The following is a 20,701-nucleotide window of genomic DNA, read 5'->3' on the forward strand; positions in this document are numbered from 1 at the left end:
AATATGTGCTAATGCATGCATTGATTACAAGTCAATTTTAATGTCTTCCACTAAATTCATACAGCCATTAGCAAAGGGTCAGGTGGGTCATATGGTTCGATTCACACATCACAGCTAATTACCACAAACAATAAAATATTAACTGGTTGAGAATAATTGATGTACCTGACAGCTAATCAATGCTAATAACTCAAACTGTGTCGTGTGTGTGTTGACCTACCTTTGTCACCATCATTTGATATCTTGCGAAGGTCAACAAAGTGGGTTCCTATGGCGACGTCGTTGACCTTATCCGAGTCCCGTATCTGGACCTTCATGCGTTTGCAGAGTGGAGGGAACAGCTCAGTGAAGACGACCTGCTCGTTCCAGATCGGTTCATAACTGCTCTTCTGGACAGAAGTCTTCCCCTGGAGACACATTAAGAAGGAACACTCATTTACGAAGTACAAATACATCTGTAGTGGTCAATTAATTGGTCCTTATGTTATAGCTGATACTGTTGTTTTAATAGTATTAACTTTAAAGGAGCTATTCTACTTAGTTGGCTCCTTCTAGGGCATGTTCACATTTTTTAAATCTATTCTTAAACTATATTTTTTACATTTTACTTGCTATAATTGCTCACACTGGCCACAAAGAGATGCCTTCTTAAAGCAATCTCAATGTAATAGATGAGGGATGAAATCCACAGTCCTGGTTTAGTTCAGAAAAAGTCAACATGAGGTTTCAGCAGTCTGAGTGGACAAATCAAAGCCACAGTCTTCTTCAGTTCAAATTGGCATATTTGTGTCCCTGTCCTTCTGCTGTGCCTCAGCAAGAAAACCCTTTCTGCTGAAACACTACTTTGTTTTTCAGTTTGCTGACCCACTACTGCTGTTACAAAATAATTTCCCAATCTGGGATCATTAAAGTAATTCTATTCTATTCTAAGCACATACTGAGCAATACGTAAGACTGTAACTCTGCAAAACACTCATTTTAATTGGTCTAATCCAGATGGCAGAAACCTCTTATTAGCTTCAGCTGAACCTTTGAAGTAATTTCTGAAGAGAATGAAGAAGACTGTGGATTTTGTCCCACATCGTTCAGAATGTTCTTGCAGTCAAATGGTGTGCAGGAGCACTACGGCAACTAATAACCCTTTCAACATCCACATGAGTACTCAAGTATGATATGGATGCACTACACAAAAAATGTGAACCAATCCATTAGGATGCCTTCTTACAGTACTTATTTGAAGTCTGCTCTTCAGACTCTCCAGATAAAAAAGACCTAGTCACCATCTTATAAATGGCTGGAGGGTTAGGGTCAGGCTTAAGACTCAACCAGAACGTTTTTATAAGCTATATTAACTTTTTATCCCTCTCTTTTAATTTTCCTTGATATTATAGTTTTTAATGTATATGATAAAATAGAGTCGTGTTAATGTTTGTCTGTGTGATAATTGGATCTGTGAGAATGGTTAAATTAAACTGAATAAACCCAGTGGCCATAAAATATTTAACACATATACAAGCTTCATGGTTTCTAGTCAAAATAAACAATGCATGCTGCTCCCATATAATTATATATATATATTAGGTCAACTATTTGATTCGATTTGAAAATCCAGGCTACAGATGCATGAAATATGAAACAGTGTATTAAAGGGGAGCAATAATAAGCCCTGGAGGAGTGATACGAATAAGAGATTGCAGGATGTGGAGGGAGTTACTTTCTGTCCAGCGAACTGCACTTGAACGTATGGGTCCACCAGGTCTCTGTTCTCTCCGATGAAGGCCTTCTTCACATTAGCCATGATACTGGTGTTCATTTTCGGAAGTCCCTCAGCGCGGTAGATCTTCACATAAAACCTGGCCCACTGCCTCTCTGCTGGGATGCCCTCCGGGAGCAGGAGGTTCCTGAAAACACATAGCAGCAAAAAAAAGAAAGAAAAAAAAAAAAACTCATTCAGAGACAGGACTGTGGAGTTATGGATTACATTTAAGATGTACAGCTCGTGGGAATAAGCTTTTTAAAGATACTGGGTGATTGTTAAACAAGTTCTGGAGTATCTCCTGTAATCCCTTCAAGTAAAAAAATAAATATAAAAATATAAAACAATTTAAGTTTGTCAACGTTGTCAAGTATATCAGTATTTTTTAACTTCTAACTGGCTTCTCATACTATAGAATGTCTATTATATAGATTCATTTGCACATACACTAGCATTTGTTATACCACTTTTCACTAGTAAAATTGAAATGAATTGACCACAGCATTCTTCAAAATCAATTTAATCTTGGGCCATTTTCACAAAACATTTTATCTTAGCTAAGAGTACCCCTAAGGAGCCCTAAACTAAGGTTCAGAGTAGTTTCTTCAAACCTGTTCCCAAAGCCTCTGAGACCAACTTTTACTAAGGAGTGGGAGGGACCCCTAATCTAAGACTAGAGGGCGGGGGTTATTTTGTTGCTATGGATGACATCATGTTCAAAGCTTCCACAGTGATTGGCTGAGAGGCGATGAGTTCCTAAAAGTGAATTTATGATAGAAACACCTCAATGGGGAAGTGAATGAACTGCAGCACCATGTGAGGTCTGGATAGAACATTTATCATCTGGAGCAAAATCCTCCTGACTGACAGCTGAGAGACGCCAAGATCATCTGCGTTGTACAGCTGCATTTCCTGCGGCCAAATAGCAGAGAGTTGTACCAACTTTAATCTGCGGTGATATTGGGTGGTTTTTATTGGTTGGTGATGTGATGTCATCCCTGACCAACTCTACCACGTTCATAATACCATTTCCATTAAGGCAATACCTTTTTAAAAGCTCACTATCATTTACTCTCTCCTAAATGTTGACTGCAGCAGCCACGTTAGGTCCTTTCTGATTTACTCTTAATGACTTAGGAGTCCTCAAGAGATTTAGGAGATACTTTTAGGCTAAAATGCTTTGTGAATTACATTTATCTTAAAAACTGTCCCAAAATTAGGAGTGAAGCGCCCCTTATTTTTAAGAATTACTCCTAAATGAGCAAGTTCGAACCTACTCTGAGCCTTAAGTTGTTCTGTGACTACGGGCCCTGAAACACATCAGTAAGCTTATTAGTCAAGTCAAATTTAGTTTCAAAGCATATTTAAAAATGTCCTACGTTGACCAAAGTGCTGTACAGACAGGTTTTAGCAGGTAGCTAAAATCACAAATAAAAGAAAAAAAGACCCCACAGACATAAACATCAATCCACACAGCTGGTAGGCACAAATAATCAACTCATGGGCACATCAAGAGTATTGAGCCGCTCGTGAGTAAAAGTATGTTTTGAGCATGGACTCAATTACCCCTCTAAGTCGTCTTCATCGGTCTCGTTGGCCTTGTGTGGGGTCTTGATGTTGTCACCCTTTCCGACAACAGCGATGTCACACTTCACGTATCCTTTACACCCCGCTGTTAGGTCGTCAGGATCGGACATGATCGCCCACTTGTGGTAAAACTGATGTTCTAGGATAGATGTCAATCAATTAGTCAATAACTCACAGCTTGTACTAAATCCAGTTTCACACAATGGATTTTCAAACAGACTTTTGATCACTTATTAGATTCATATAAGAGCTGTAGCTTTTAGTTTACCAGGCTGGGAGTAAACAGTCCCAACATCCATCTTGAAGGTTCCCACCAATGTCCCACTCCGGAGAAGATTTTTAGAGTGAATAACCTACGCAGAGTGGAGAATGAAGTCTTAAACAAAGAGCAAACTCTGAAAGATTCACTTTTTTATTGGAAGCCGCCATAAATAATTCAAAAGTGTAAGTTTTATGGGGAAACAGATGGCCATGGACTTTATATTTAACAAGAGGCTGCATAATGTATTCACTACTTTACATAAAACATGATCTATTACTCTCTCAGATCCTTAATTCATGTTATAATCAGCAATATATTTTCATGTCTTCTATTCATCTATACATATAAAAAGGGCAGTGATATCTTCTTTTCTCTTTAAGGACTTACGTTATCTATGAAACATTCAATATTTCCTCATTACAAAATAAAATTATGCAGCAAAGTTGCCTAAAGTCGAACATAAAAGGTTATATGTCAATATTGTAATGTTCAAAACTCATGTACCAAAGAGGGGAAAAGGGGGCGGTAACAGTTTATTCAGCGGAAATGGCGCATCTGGATTACTCACTGAGAGTTTGATGATCTTATCAAACATGACGTCAGGAGGCACGTGGAAGTCAAAGACGAAATACTGAGGAGAGTAGAAAAAAAAGCCCATTAAAATACCTACAATACATTCCCTTATTCTACTAGATAACACATATTACAAATTTGCTCAAGGACGAAAGTACACCAAGTAACTTTGAAGTTCAGAAGTGCAGAGCACAACTAAGGAACTGAAGGAATGAACACAATCGTGAACTTGTCAACCTTGTGAGAGGTCAGCGCATGTTTAAGCCACATCTCAGCTCCAGCCCCTCAGGCTTCGGTCTTTACAGACAAACACGGGTGTCTTGAAAAGAAAAGGGTGCAGATTTCCTTCCAACATAATAATATGACTCAAAGTAACTTACTCTAATATGACTAAATTCTCAAATTACTATTATATTTTTTTTAATACTCCATTGTAGTTGACAAACTAGAATTCAGCCTTTTAGTTTTTATTCTTTCTCTAAATTACTGCTGTATTAGAGCAGCTTTTGACGCATATATCATTGCAGGGGGGCCTCAACATGGTTTCTTTTTTTTTACGTTTTATTGCAGATTGCAACTGTATCTTTTGTACTGTACAGTACTACACTATTTACCGTAGGCATTGTTGCAGTCCTTCAAAATAAAAGTCCTCTGCTACTTTCGTAATTTTAGTTGGGGTGGATTAATGCACATGCTCAAAATATTTAGAGGTTCATGTCCCCTGTGTCCCTCGTGGGATCTGCACCCATGGTGTCAGTATTTTAGTATTGCAGCCTGAGCACAACTCTACGGGCAGGAGCTATGCAGGGTACACAAATATACTCTGCTTTGTCTCATGAGATCACTTTGACAATGGAGACAGAGAATAATAGGGTTCCTGTTCTCACAACCAGACTCTAAAGAACAGTCATTTACTTTGCTGCAGACAACATCTCAGCACGACCTATTATCAGATAAATTTACGATAGCATCTTTTTTTTGTGGTATTTTGCAGGTTTTTCAAATTTGTGCTTTGTTAGTTAGTTCAGGATACAATAGTAAATAGGAAAACACAGCAGAGTAACGAGGAAAAAACATGATGAAATGTCATCATTTCTCATGAAGATGTCATTTCTTGAGTGAACCTCGAGAGACCAGACATGATTCTGGGTTTTTCAACTGCAGCTAATGTCAGATAATTATTCCTGGGAAGTGTGAAGCTACTTGAAACAGCACAGAATCTGAATAAACTGGAGGGTCTGGATTTGAGGACAGAGAGCGAAGTGAGGGACTATTATCTTGATCACTCTGGTTTCCAGTTTACCTGTCCACGGGGGGATTTTCAGACAAACAGAAGGGATCGATACAGGAGCAGACAAATTGTCACTCCCTCTCCCTGCTGGACACAACTGAGAGGCTGATCTCTGCACAACCCTCACCCCTGTCAACAAGTTCTTCCAAGGGAGATTATCTGCTGTTCAGGAACACTCAGAGCTGGCAGCAACTTTCTGGTGAGGAGTGTTGTGTATTTTAAAGTTAATATCATTAGACCATCAAAGAGAGCACTGACAGCCTCTAATCTGCAAATATTTTCGTGCCTTGAAAAAAGGCACCAACTGATACTCTTCATGTCGAGAAACACCTGCTCTAACAATGCCACTGTAATAAGACACATTTACTGTACGACACCAATGATCTCACTTATGGTCCTATCAAATACAGCCTAGGTTTCGCAATTAATTTGACATACTCTCATTAACAAATGCAACAAATATTTATTGTGATTACGGTAGGAATAAATACAATCAATGTGTTATTTGTTGTGAAGTCAAGTCAAGTTATGTTGTAGCCCAGATAATTGGATTTTCTATGTTTATTTCCTTTACATGGACACTATATTGTATTTCCAGAACATTTTATAAACTGAAGCAGCTACAGTCTAATGTATTTGCTATCATTATTTTGAATTTAATACTCAGCCTGCATCAACAACAGATCTCAGTTGAACCTCAACGTTCTTTCGAATTTGATTTAAGGGAGTTCATTCAGGGTGCGTACAACTTTTCCAAGATCAAACTCAAGCACTTTTCAAGCACTTTCAAGGTCCATTTCCAAGCTTTTCCAGCACCGTACAGCTGTGGTAAACTAACATATTTCTACTTATACATATATACTGCAAATGATTATTTCAGGTTTTTTCGTTTCAGGCTCTGACCTATTGTTCTTCTATTCTATAGCTATTTGTTGTGAAAGAAATGCAGATCCACTTTCAAGCATTTCCAGGCACTTTATCCAAAATTCAAGCACTTTTCAAACCTTGAAAACACAACATCAAAATCTCTTTTTCCAAACACCCATACGAACCCGGTTCATTTCAGTTTACCACATGGGTAAGAAACATTGGATCAGTCTCAGAAATACAGTTGTTTGAACTAAAGAAACAATATGAAGAATATGAGGGACAAAGTGCAGCTGTAATTCAGTGGTAAAAAAGGAAGTCTGTATTTAGTTTATAGCTTCCTTCTTGCAGTGTGATTTGTTCTCACCTCGTTGTAGTAAGGGCAGTTGGTGGACTCCTTCATAGACGTGTACTTCTTGTCGTCTCCAATCTCCACACACACAACAGGGTCCATGTTGAGGCCTATCAGCTGCCGGGCCTCGATCACTGTGATGCTGATCTGATGGGAGACATTTGCACATCAGATATGACTATGTCCTCCATCACCATAAATCATGCAACTATGCAGTAATTACCCTGACGACAACTGGGAGGCAAATAAACAAACACATATTGATCCTTGATTGATTCTTAAAATAATGATTCTGGTCCCAGGCAGTGAGGGCTTTTTTCCAGATGGGACTTTTGTTCAGCCTGTGTCTATCTCCTCTTTCCTAAGTAATGTAGTTTGGAAGGACAAATGAGATCTGAGCTAAAGGTTTCTACAGCCAAGTAATATCCCTCTGGTTTAATTAGTCGGATAATGAAGATGAAAAGAGAGAGGCACATAAACAGAGAGAGAAAATGCCTGCACCTTACACCACATTTTAAGTCTGGTGATTACATTTATTTATGTTCTTAAAATAAAACAGGTCATGAAAATAGGCCAGCATTGGAGGACAGTTACAATATCCTTTTCTTTTTTAACTTCTTTTCACTGTCGTTGGGAATAAATTTAGTGTGGTAGCCACAGCAGGCAGACATCTATGAGTATAGAGAAAACAAATATGCCCCCTGCATCTCTACTAACGCACGCTCACACACACAGACACACACACAGACACACACACACACATACACACACACACACACACACACACACACACACACACACACACACACACACACACACACACACACACACACACACACACACACACACACACACACACACACACACACACACACACACACACACACAGACACACACCTGATAATCCACTGGGCGTCCACAGCTCGGCTCCATCTTGATATCTGGCTTTGACCTTAAGAAGCACAACACAATCAGTGATTATAACACTCTCCTGCGTTCCAACAGTGAAAACTGAGGCGGCACATGATTACAAACTCAATTCAAACTCGAAGTCTGAATCTTAAGTTGCGATTGCTCTCATTTTACTATCTTCCCAGGTTGAATAAGTTTGCCATTAAATGCCGTCACTGTGCAACCGAGCTTTAAATAATCCTGCGGCATCAGCAGTGGAATGAGATATACAGATTCACTGAGGGCATTAAAGTTGAGTGCATTTGAGTGTATTTCTCTACCTTATGTGTGCATGCATGTCTCAGTGAATAAAAATGAGACCTCTTATTGGAGACGTTGGTGGTGACAGCGGTGACAGAGGCCAGAGAGATGGTGTCTGGGTCCAGTGCTCCGGCAAGACGAATCGCCTTTCTGTCCAGGTCCTCCATGTCCAGGACCGCCGGCTCGTCTGAACAACATCACAATTGTGGCATCAACAGAACCAACCAAAACTGTGTTGTTGCTAGATCCACAGTAGTGGCTACTACTGAGGACATTAAGGTAATGTCTTCTCGATTGATAGTGTTGAATTAACAATTTCAATGATAAAGTTAATTGGGTAATTCTGTGTGGAATGGGTCTTGTGTCTTGAATCTTGAGTGTTATTTTACCTTTCCTGTGATCGTCCCTAGAGCTCTTGATCTTTCCGAGCTTCATGGCTGAGAAAACTCCCTTCCCTGCTCTGGTGGAGGAGAAAGAGACATTAGATGGGAGGAGAAAGGAGAGAGAACTGATATCATGAAAGTGAATCTTTTCATACTTCATACTCTCATTAAGTTCACTCTCTATCAGTAGTACTCAGACCCAAAGGAGGAACTGATTGGCATTAAGTACTGAGCTTGACTAGAGCAGAAAACCCCACAGCCGACTCGCTGGCATAATCAAAAGGCAACCCAACACCATAACATACATCATGGACATCTTTGTGACTTGGCTAGACATTTAATTCCAGCTGATTTAGTCCCCCTCCCCCTCTGCTCCCCACCACCAATTCTCCAGACCCTCAATCACAAAACAAGAGTATCCAGTGTCTCCACATTGATATTATCTGGCTCACATGTCACCACGACAACAAAGAGCTAGTGATGTCATCAGCAGGACGACAAATGAGGGGCCTTAATAATTAAAAATGAGTGTGACCGTCTAATTTGCTGCGGATATGGATACATGTCGCAAAATGAATGAACATAGGTAGGTTTTCCTTTTGTTTCCGTGAGCATTCAGAGTCGAGTGTATCAGAGTTTAGTTTCTGCTTTGATCCCCCCATTATTCTAGAAGCAACTTCCAACCTCACTTCATGGAATAAGGAAGAGTGGATGGTTGTACGTCTCGTTTGAGCACCAAGAGTGATTTCAAAGTAAAAGCCTGGAGGAACGAAGATAGGAATAGAAAGAGAGACAGAGTAAAAAAATCCAGTCAAATCAAATCAAGGCCAGTCACACTTGAAAAAGGGCTGCTTAGATTCTCAGCCTGTCATGTCTACAGCATACAGCGTAGTGTATTTCCAGTAAATGTGCACGTTTAGTGAATTATCAGTGCACACATGAAAATCACATGAAAAACACCTTGGGAAATACCTTTGAACGCAACATCTATTAACTGTAAAACGCTGAAACAATTAGATAATTAATAAATCACTCCACAGAAAAGCATTTAAAAAGTCAAATTGGACTTTTTTAAATGCATTCAAGACTAAACTATACAATTAAATCAACTTATTGGAAAAACTATTTATTGATAGTGGATTCCAGTTATCCAGTCCACCTCCTTGTCTCATTCAATCTATGATTCAACAATAAACTACCATAATAGACAAAGACACATACACATAAAAAGTGTTTCAGACATACCACATGAAAGACACCACTGATCCTACTCAACTCCGCAGAAGTCAGATGACCATAAATCTGCCCCCAACTAAATTCCTCCCTGAGCTTCCTTTGATTATGAACTATATTTCCATATTCTTCACCTGTCAGGTGCAGATCCTCCAGACCAGTCAGGTAAGGTTAACAGTTGGCCAGATGAGTGGATGATGCAGGAGAGAGGAGGGGAGGGAGAGAGAGAAAGAGGTGGAGGTACATGGCTGGAGACACAGAGGGAGGAGGAAGAAGAGGGGACGGATTGGAGGAGTGGGTTGGGCTCTGTTCACCACCCAAAAAGATTGTTGTTGAAGTCTGGAGAGCCTCCAGAGTTTATAAAAACTTACATGGAAGTTAAATAATATTTCACTAACAAAAAACACTGAAGATGTTTGATCAACTCGTTTTAAGCATCAACTCAGTGTTTGCGAATATGCAAATGCAAGTGTGTTATTTCCTCGGTGAGTAAAACTACCACCAGAGGAGACCAAAGTCACCTTTAAACACCTGGGGGAAAAGCTCTTTTAATGACAAAGTGGAAATAATATTGTACACTGCTGCAGCCACACTCAACCGTAAACATTTGCTGTTGTCGCCTGAAACTCAACTTGTCAAATCGCAGGCAGCTGGTTTTAGAACGTAGGTCACGTCCCCTCTAGCAACAGCCAATCAAGTCTGAGCAAAGGCCACCGGTCAAGTCACCTACAAATTGTTACGGCCGCGCGAGAGAGAGAGAGAGAGAGAAAGAGACGAGAGAGAGAGAGAGAGGGTCGAGCGTGCAATACAATGAATAAGACGCGTTTTCAGAATGTTGCAGACCAGCACATCGCGAGTAGTGGCTAGTTTCTACTTGTCTTGTTGTGAATCTTTGGTCTGAACTGGGCTTACTTACAGGGACACCAAACTTACCTTAACATAATTATAATAATGTCTGTAAATAAAAAGACTTGTTTTAGGGCCTATTATCATTACTGCTATTACTTTTGCTATTCATATCATTCCAGTATCTGCCGCCAACTATCATGAGTCATATTCCTATTCTCATCATAGTCATTATTGTTAAATATGTGGTTGCTGTTCATCTCTGGGTCTCTCTGTTTCTCTCTGTCCACCCCAACCGGTAAAGGCAGATGTCCGCCCACCGTAGAGATGTGCAATATTACTGCTATTTGCTATTGCTCATGGGGGAATTGTTGGGTCTCTGCAAATAATAAATAAATAATAGACTGTGCTCTTGATCTACTCTATATGAAAAGTGCCTTGAGATTATATATTTGTCATGATTTGGCACTGTAAATCAAATTTAATTGTTTTAATCTGAAAATAAATGTTTAACCTTAACTTACACACGCACGTCGCGACATATCAGGAAACATAAACATAGGTTGTTGTCTGAGCAGTTGTAGGCAGAAAGCCACGGAGTTATACTGTAGCAGGTAAAGACAGTGATGTGCCAGCATCTTCTGCACAAGAACTGTTGTTTTATGCTAAAAATAGAAGAGACTCATGAGAAAATTGTAGCTTTGCTGAGCTGAGTTATGAGTGACTACAAGGACAAACATCAGAGACAAAAACTATCAGCAGGGAGCCACGTCTGAGTTTAAAATGAAATGCACACTGCTTTTTTCATCTCATCCTCTATGCAAATGTAATGAAAACATGTAACCTTCAAAGAGTCAGTGAGAACGCAAAGAAAGTTTACGAGTGGGTTTTCCAATTATGACGAAACATGCAAATTCACAGTTCACTTTAGAAGTTCAGCTCAGTCACAAAATGTCAAACTCAATACAGAGAAAAGTCAACTTACTGAGAAGCTGAAGTAGAGCACTGACTATTATTTTCTCTTTCCTTTGATCTGAAATCAAGATCACAAATGCATCTGTGCCTACCAACATCTAAAGCACTGCACAACCAAACACCTTGAATAAGACGTGAGGCTCATTCAAGCCTTGTACTGCAGGCTGTATCTGTGTCCAAAGATAATAACCATATTATTGTATGAATAGCTATTGCATATTTAAAAAAACAGAGAACTCATGCAGCATATGCACATACTTAAAGCTGAAACTGAAGTGTACTGTATGACTGTGTGATAATCAATAAAACATGAGAGCCTGAATACATCTCCCCATTACACGTGTAAATTGCAGCAAAGATAGATTATTTAACTGAAGCAGAATTACTCCCAAGGTTAGTATCTTGCAGCTTGAATTCCATCTCCTCAATGAAACAAGGGTTTCAAAGTATTTATGAAACATATTCCCCACTGTTGTGAATTGATCTTTACTGTGCATGTCAAGCAGTGGGGTAGAGAGCAGGGGACGGGTGTCTTTAACTCCAGAGACATGGCTTTGGACTTGCTGCAAGCCCATTGTCAAACATGGACTGCTGTAGCCAAACAAGTATTGATTTCTTATAGCTTTTTTGTTATGATATATATGTATAATGCTGCATTCAGTTAATGTCAGAACAACAGTTATTTCTTATTCTCTCATTATTCCAAGATGATAACTACACTACTATCTACTTTTGCAGTCACATATTTGGAGTGGTATGTTAACAAGTCAACACAAAGTATATACTGTAGCTCACCTCAAGTAAACAAAATCGATATGTGTATTTATTTATGTAAATTTCCATGATGATTTGTCTGCCCTTTGAGTTTGTTTCACCAATATTCTACAGAAATTACAAATTACGGTATTAATAACATATCTACATTACACAATATTCTAGGTAAATCATTATTGTACTGTTAAACTGACTGATTCTAATTATATATTAACTAACATGTTGTACTTCCTATGGGGAATTTATATTATTCTTTAACTCGTGATTCTTTGTTGCTTGTCATTAGGGACAATGTTACTAATTTGACAGTTAGTTTACACCTTTATGAATCCAGTTGTCTTGTTTATTTTTAACTTTGATTTCACTTTTAACATGTTTAGTGCATTTCATATTTTCCCGATTTGTAATCACATTTTGTAAGTTTTTGTGTTTTACCCAATACCGTTTTCATATCAATATTTGCTTGCAGGAAAAACTTGAATGGCCTACTCTTGTCTTCAACCTTTATTGGAAGTGTGTTTAGCTAGTGCACCTGTAAACAGTAGGGGCAAAAGAGTGACTTTGAATTATATGCTCCGTGTTGTCAAATTGTTGAATATGTTTCAAAATGTGCTTGTGTTTTATTTATACCCAGAATTTCAGGTGTTTTCTTCACCTGATTGTGTTTTGTCCTTTTGCACACGTTTTCATATAAATTTGGAAGATAAAAAAAAAAAATAGACCTGCCAGCGATCAATAATTCATTGACATATACTGCCTGTACGTTCTGCTCTGGGGGCTCTGGTGAATGGAGCTCAGTGAGACATCCTACACACACCTGCTCGCTCTCTCTCACAGACATAGATTGGATGCACATTAATTCGGTGTTTCCAGGATCCACTGGGCTGAAGCCAAAGTTCGGCTCTAGCTGATAACAAGGTTGGGGGATGAAAACTCTAAGACTAAACCAGAACTCTCTGTCCTGAAACCGTGTTGAATGTTCTGCAGTGCTTGAGCTCACTCTTATACTTTCTTTCCTTGCCAGATTTCATCCTCTGCTGCTCAAGGAAGCAAGTGATGTTTTTCCAATGTTCCACTTTGACTGTAGTGACACCTCTACATCAATGTGGCAGATAAAAAGAACATCAATATTATTTATCATCGTGATATTGGCATCTCTTTTAAAGTCTTGTCTCCTTTTTTGTAGCTGCTTCATTTTATTACAATAGAGTTAATTGATATTATTATTTGCCTGTGATCTTGCAAATGTTTGCTTAAAATTACACTCATCAGTGTCACATAGTTTGAAGCTAATGCAAATTTAAAGACCTCAAAAAAAAAGAGTGCTTTGAGCATTCATGGCCTACATAGTGCAAACAAAACATTATAAAACGGGCTGATTCGATTGTGTGCGGACATCTATCTGTAGAATAAATACACTTATACCTACAATATTTTACACTGTTTTCTGTTTCTGTGGATGATGCATCATATACCTAATGCGTACTGAAGAAGAAAGAAACTAGAAAAGAAGACGGATGGTGGAGGGGAATAAAGAGGGAAGGACAACAACTGTTTTTCTATGACCCATACTTTTTAAATTTTAATAATCACTTAAAATAGCACTCTTGCATTTTTTACACTGTTCTTGCATCAACTGAGCTGGAAAATGCACTTTCGTTTTCAGATTATTCTTTGAAGGCTTTCAGAGACAAAATGTTCCTTTTTTTTCTCTCAGCATCCCTGATAACTTCTTAGGGATTCCAAAGACATTTTCTTTTTACGTAATCTTGTAAATAAAATAAAAATCTCTAATGAGAAGATCAGCTCCTGGATCCTAACTCCTATCTGGGACAAAACACCGGTGATGCAGAAACTGGGATTTAACCCCCAAGAGGCATGACTCTTCATGTCATCATTGTCTGCTCCCACATCAGGGCTCGGAACAGAGAAATAACAAGAGGAGCTCACAAACTCGCTCAGTGTTCAAATTTACACCCTGTACTATCACACAGTCTGAGGATAAGAACCACTGCAAACCACAGTCTAACACAAGAGCAGAGCTGAGAAACAGAGCAGTCCCTTGAGAGAATACAGCTACACAAGAAGAGACAAGGAATGTCTAAAATTCAGAAGATATTTTCTGCAATCCAGCATCTGTCTCTGAAGAAAGAAAGAAAGCAGGGGAACAACAAATCCTTTAGGTGATTTATAACATAGCATGAAGGATTGGTAATGAAAAACTTGATTGTGTAGATAAAAAAATACACTTTTTTTTCTTTTTAAGGCACTTATCGCCACGTGTTAAACAGAAATGGGCTCTGTAAAGCCTTATCTGTGATTGTGGTGTGTTAGCAATGTCTCGACTCACTGATCTGAAGAATTTTCATTTGCTGACAAGGGCTTCCTGTACTGTACATTTGAAAACTGACAGCTTGCAACAGTGTACAATAAAGAGCGACGGGAAGCTTCTTTGAAAGCATAGCTTTATTAGCTGGATGGAAGAAGTTGAACTACAGCACCCTGTGAAATCTGATTTGATTAACTAAAGCCACTTAGACAAAAATAAACAAACTCTGTGGAAAGAAATTATCCAATTGACAACTGATTAGCTGACACATCTGTTGTTGTGAATGTTTCCACAGGGGGCCAGTGCTGCAGTGAACAGATCCACGGCAAAAAAGACGAGTGAGATAAAAGGTCTTGCAAAACCTGCACCTTAGCGATACATTATCAACATGTGCCGCCGGAGCTGTCTTTGAAGAAACAGCCATTTACACTGAGGGACAAATGAATCACACTCTTGGCAGACAATCATAATAAATAAATGAACACCGGTTCAGTAAATGATCCTTTCAACAGAAGCTTTGCCTGGGCTGAGGTAAGTCCTTTGAGTGTCGATTTGATGTTATGCAAATGAATCATGCATATTAAAATGGTTTGAATAAACACAATGACTATTTACAGCAATATGTTTTAGTGAGGCAATACCAAATAATTTATTGTTATTATAATAAAAAAAGAAAACCTGTCTTGTTAGCCTGCTGCACCAGTTTTAAAGTATGATCACACACAATGTGCAACCCCATTTCATCTCATCGTTCGTTTTTTTTCCCCAGTATTTGAAGTCCACAGATCATACAATAGCTGGATCCTCTGGAACATGTGCTCTTCTGCATCCCCAATTTAGTAGATCAGCTTCACTGGCAGTTAAGCCACACAGAGTGTGAGTTATTGGGAATAACAAAACCACTGCAAAGCCGGCTCATTGTGGTGTTGCAGATAGCAATAAATGCTTCATGGGCCCCGCCATAAATCAATCTGCAGAACCAGAGATGATGTAGAAGCTGGAGAAAGGAGGTAGCAGTGGGTCAACTTTGGGTGCAATTTCACTCAATAAAGGTGATGAGGAGGAACCAATATGACTTGACACACCACCTACACTCCTTTGTATAGATATTGTACAGTTATAATGAAATTAAAGTCCCACTGAAAACTGAAATGAGCACAAACTCTGCTCCCAGCAGCAGGTATGACCTTTATGTTGCAGGTGATGTAACAGATATAGACAGCAGTAGGTGGAGCTCTTTGTACCATGTAGATAGATGTTAGTTCTTTCACTCTGCATTCCTGAGTGAACCCAGAACAGTTATACTAGAGCGTGAGAACAACATTGTTGTAGAGGAGTTTATATTTGCATGTCTCTCGGGTGTTTTAGAAATATATAACTGCTGTTCTTTATAAGTTTTGTACTTCAAAGTCTCTGAAGGACTTTTGGTAGCTGATGACAACTTTTCGAAGTTCTGACATGATAAAACACAACTCCCCCTAGACGATGTCAGATGTATTCGACTTAAAGAAAAAAAATTACTGATGAGGTGACATTGCTGAGAGTTATTACATCTTCAGCATGAAAGAGGAGTTAAAGACACAACAAGCCAAAAGGTGGGGAAATCAGGCAGCCAGGAAGGGTGTAGGAAGGATACCTTGAGGCTTAACTGTTTATTACATCATCACCATTCAACTCTTTTTCCTCCCCCTCCTCCTCCTCCTCCTCCTCCTCCTCTTTTCCCTTGGAGGAACAAGAGAGTCATCCCTGGTTATCATCCCGCTCACATTAACACTTCATTACCACAATCAGAACAACTGATACTGGCCGCATAGTGTCAGAGTCTAGGACACAGTGAAACATCTTTAGGACGTTTAATTCACAAAACCCCTCAACCAGAAATAAAATGAGCAGCTGTTTCAGGATATAAAGGGGGATTTTGATGAAACGTGGCAAGGCTATTCAAATCTTCCCAGAAGCCCATCAGTCTGGCAACCAGGTGGATTACAGGTGGATTTGTTGGCTAGGCTGGAAGTTAGTTGGCTTTTTCTCAGCAACTCAACTTTTTTTCAGACGAAAGCCTTTCAGCAGCCCTTGACAAAGTCTGACAGACAGTTCTGTGCAACCACGGCAACTAGAAGAATGGTGCTCTTGTGAAGCAGCAAGGGCGGAGAGACTTGTTCACCTGAAGAAAGGTGAAGAAATCTAATGAACTGGATGTGAATATAAGTTTTATCTTCATGAGTGTGGTGACTACATTCATTCCACTTGTATTAAACCCTTTTACAGTACCTCTCCAAAGCTGTACTTTCTTTTTTCTTGACTGAGTAAATCCAAATACTGTATCTGTTATATAACGCCTGTGGGATTCTCTAAAATTCAGATTAGTCAAATGTTCTTGTTTTCCCTTGAGCTGCTCACAGTCTAACATCAGCAGCTTTTCGTTTTATGCTGCAAGACACAGTTCAGTGTCAACAAACAAAAGCAAAAAAAACACAACTGACCGCATTCTGCCTCACACATGCACAAGTTTTTTGTGCAACCCATTCGACATGCAGTATAGTGATGGATTTAGGGGTCTGGCTGTGCAGATAGTCTCAGTGGAAATCAATACAACCCACAGAGAATTTCAGATACTATTCAGCAAAAGCATGACAAGCAAACCACAGAGGAAGTAACTGCGCAGTGCTGTGGGGCAAAATCTCACAGTTTTTCATATTGAATCTATATAACCTTGTACAGCCTGGGAATATGTGCCTATTATTATGAACTATTATACATGCAATGCATCCTTAACTGTATAAACAGACCATTGTACTACAGCTGTTGACAAAGTTGTAAGTGACATGTAAGGTCCACGCCCACACAGTTTCAACAAAATCCATTTATTATTTCTAACCCTTATGAGTGCTGGTGGGAAAATTGCTGAGAAAAGTCTTTAATCCTAAAATGGTTCATCTGTAAAATGCAATATTTATGTACACTTCTTTATTATTCCTTAGATTCTTTTTTTTCAAAACCTGCCACCTACATTACCTACAATGCAACTCAACAGCTGACAGTTCAATTGGGAATTTGGATGAATTATGCTAGTAGCATTGATTTCCTTTCATTTTCAAACTTCTTGCAGTCTACAGCCACAACCGCCACTGACACTTGAGGCAACTGATCAGACTTGATGCAGCACACTCTGGAGCCACAAAAGGCTTAAAGCAACTTATTCTACATATGCAGTAGCACTCCACAACACTTTGAAACACACGTTGATGTGTAAAATTTGGGGAGTCTATGTGTCTGTGAGATTCCAAGTGGACCAAAAGAAAGTGACCGAGCTGATTGTATGCATACCAGTACAGTACAAGTCTGCGGATGCAGGAGTTACATAAGAGTACAACTGATACTTTACAAGATAATTATGAGAGCCGATACTCAAAACATGTCTTTTGCAAATATCGAAAACAACTGCTGACTGTTCTTCTTCATAACTCAAAGCCCTCACTCAACTGTGCTGCTTACTTAACTTGAACTTTGCACAAACCTGTACAAATATTGACTACGAACACATCTGCTTCCTGTTTACATACATTTATATACATTGTGTCATTCTGATTCACGTCAGAAAAATGTGGTTTTAAGACATCAGTGTCTGGCCACTGCATTCTTTGGTAGGTCTGCCTCCGTCATTTAGCACAGGGTCTGTTCATGTTCCCCTCCATAATAGTGATATACCTTATGGTGCATCAGCCGGACAGCATGGAGCCTCATAAATGTTTGAATAATTGATCCGTTAAACTCAACGAATTAAATTTGTTTTCTCACTCATGTGTGCCTCAGTAAGCACTGTATGTTAATGTTAATGCTCTCTTAAAAACTAAAGTGCATACACATCTTGTTTGCTCTTGTGGAGAATCATCAAATTAATATTCAGAAGCAAATCAACAGCATGTCACAGCCTGATTCACTGTAACTTAATGTATTCAAGTTATTATAGAGATAGTTTGTGTGTTTGACTCACTTCCTGAATGTCGGTATGGATCCCTGTAAAGATCGTCCAGGAGACGTCCCTGACCCGTGGCTTTGCCCGGAGAGCAAGCTGTCGGTTTCAAATGCAAACATCCCATCACGGTCGTCAGGAACATCCAGGAACTCCCCATCGCTCCACACGCCCACTGTGCCATCCATCGACTGGTATCTGATCTCTATGGTAACGCTGGTCTGAAAACAGAGTGGAAGCAGATGAAAATGATCTCATATATTATCATCAGATATTAAATCCACCTTTACTTCTATATAGGTCACAGTGCAGTTATTTCACTTCAAAGCTGAGCCGATTGATTCAAATACTCTCATTAATTCACCTTTCAGCTGCTTCTGATGTGTCTGATATGTGTGTGTGTGTGTGTGTGTGTGTGTGTGTGTGTGTGTGTGTGTGTGTGTGTGTGTGTGTGTGTGTGTGTGTGTGTGTGTGTGTGTGTGTGTGTGTGTGTGTGTGTGTGTGTGTGTGTGTGTGTGTGTAAAGCGCTTAAGTGCTAAATGCACTCTTACCTAGTCCTAGTCGCGTTTCCATTGGGGTAAAATGTGGTAGCTGGGAAAGTTGTAGGGCATGCACACAAAAAGTGTTTCCATTACAAAAAAAGGCCCCAGAGGGATTAACGGGACTCCGGAGGTGAGGTATTACTCTGAATGGGTTTCAATCGTAGGATGATCAGTGAAACAGGGGAATTGATTTGATTTGAAGTAACATGAAAGAAAACACTCCACCTTAAAAATTCTGGGTGCTGTGAAAGTCTGTGTTGACAGACAAGCTGCAGTGCAGACTAGAGTAGGTATACAGTATAGTGTGTCTCTATTCAGTAATAGCTCAGTATGGTGTGTGTGTGTGTGTGTGTGTGAGAGAGAGAGAGAGAGAGAGAGAGAGAGAGAGAGAGAGAGAGAGAGAGAGAGGGTAAGAATCAGTCAGAATCCAACCCGGCTGCAAGCCCGTGCAAAGATGCGCGGCGTGCACAGATCATTTTCTGCGTGTGCATTCTACTACTCTACTGGATAAAAGTGTCTACTCTACTTGGTTGTGTTGTTGTGGTGTCAAGTACTACCACATCCCACGTTATATCCAATCAGCAACCAGGCTTCTCTCAGGGGAGAGAAAAGGCCCTGCTCTCCGACAGGGTACACAAACAGCTGGTCAAGCGGCCACTTGAGCACTTCATGCAAATTAGGGGCATTTCAGCGAGGAGACCCGCCTCATTCCGGGTATTCGACCCATAATGGAAAGGCACCTACTGTCATAACTTCTTACCCCTTCAGCTGCCAAAAACATTTCAAATTACTAAATCATATAAATCTATTTGTAAATACTTCTATTTGGCCTATCAAATGTAGTGTTTCTGTCCTTCAAGTCTTGTTATGTTTTAAGTGTTATGATCTTTTTAGCCATGCCAGCAGAGTGGCTGTAGGGATGGCAGTGTCGGTCAGTCCTCCACTTTGGTCCAGACCGAAACAACTATTGTACAGATTGTCTTGAATGTTAATGCGTTAAGTTATGTGTTGTGCTTGTGTATAACATTATTTTGCCTTTTGTTTTTAATTGCTCATCTTAACACACATAGGGTGACATGGTGAAATGGTGGTTAGCACTGTCGCCTCAGAGCGAGAGGGTTTCTGGTTCAAATCCCGGCTGGGGCCCTTCTCTATGGAGTTTGCATATTCTCCCCGTGTCAGCGTGGGTTTCCTCCCACAGTCCAAAGACATGCCCATGTTAGGTTAATGATGACTCTAAATTGCCCATAGGTGTGAATGGTTGTCTGTCTCTGTTCGTCTCTATGTGCTCTGCGATAGACTGATGTCCTGTCATGGGTGTTCCCCGCCTCACGCCCGATGTCAGCTGAATTCGGCCTCAGCCCCCCGCGACCCTGACAGGCACAAGCGGCTGAAGATGAATGAATGAATCTTAACACACATACACAGTAACACCCCACCCACTGTGGCACTGTGCCCGGATAATTATATCAATTCAAACCTGCCTCAACTTATCTTAAGCAATCCATTTAATTTTGTTTAGACAGCATACTTTAACAGGGCTATAACTCATCTCTTCTGCCTAGGATTTGGACACCTCAGACTGACAGTGAGTGTTAGTTTAATCCAGGCCAGGAGCCCTGGTGACATTGTACTTTGTCTTTGGTGTCTTCTGGGGAGTCGGGTTTGGACAAATATTATCCTCCTGACAATGATCTCATCTTTATTACGGAGCAGCCAATTTATTCTACTGACAAAGACGGATGA

At 39.8% G+C, this 20,701-nt stretch overlaps 1 protein-coding gene across 2 annotated transcripts in view; it reads right to left on the reverse strand.

Moving 5' to 3' along the window:
* The window catches only part of otofa (otoferlin a), a gene marked incomplete at both ends in the record, with an annotated part of 81,025 nt that overhangs the window by 22,711 nt on the left and 37,613 nt on the right, over positions 1 to 20,701 (reverse strand). For both annotated transcript variants that reach the window (XM_083934413.1, XM_083934412.1), the window contains 10 exons: positions 221 to 407; positions 1,715 to 1,901; positions 3,323 to 3,482; positions 3,612 to 3,696; positions 4,174 to 4,236; positions 6,704 to 6,835; positions 7,586 to 7,640; positions 7,961 to 8,087; positions 8,290 to 8,360; positions 18,435 to 18,634. In XM_083934413.1, the coding sequence (XP_083790539.1) occupies positions 221 to 407; positions 1,715 to 1,901; positions 3,323 to 3,482; positions 3,612 to 3,696; positions 4,174 to 4,236; positions 6,704 to 6,835; positions 7,586 to 7,640; positions 7,961 to 8,087; positions 8,290 to 8,360; positions 18,435 to 18,634 (1,267 nt within the window). The remainder of the gene's footprint in view (positions 1 to 220; positions 408 to 1,714; positions 1,902 to 3,322; positions 3,483 to 3,611; positions 3,697 to 4,173; positions 4,237 to 6,703; positions 6,836 to 7,585; positions 7,641 to 7,960; positions 8,088 to 8,289; positions 8,361 to 18,434; positions 18,635 to 20,701) is intronic.

The sequence above is a fragment of the Echiichthys vipera genome, assembly GCF_963691815.1.
Source record: "Echiichthys vipera genome assembly, chromosome: 19".
Taxonomy (NCBI): Eukaryota; Metazoa; Chordata; class Actinopteri; order Perciformes; family Trachinidae; genus Echiichthys; species Echiichthys vipera.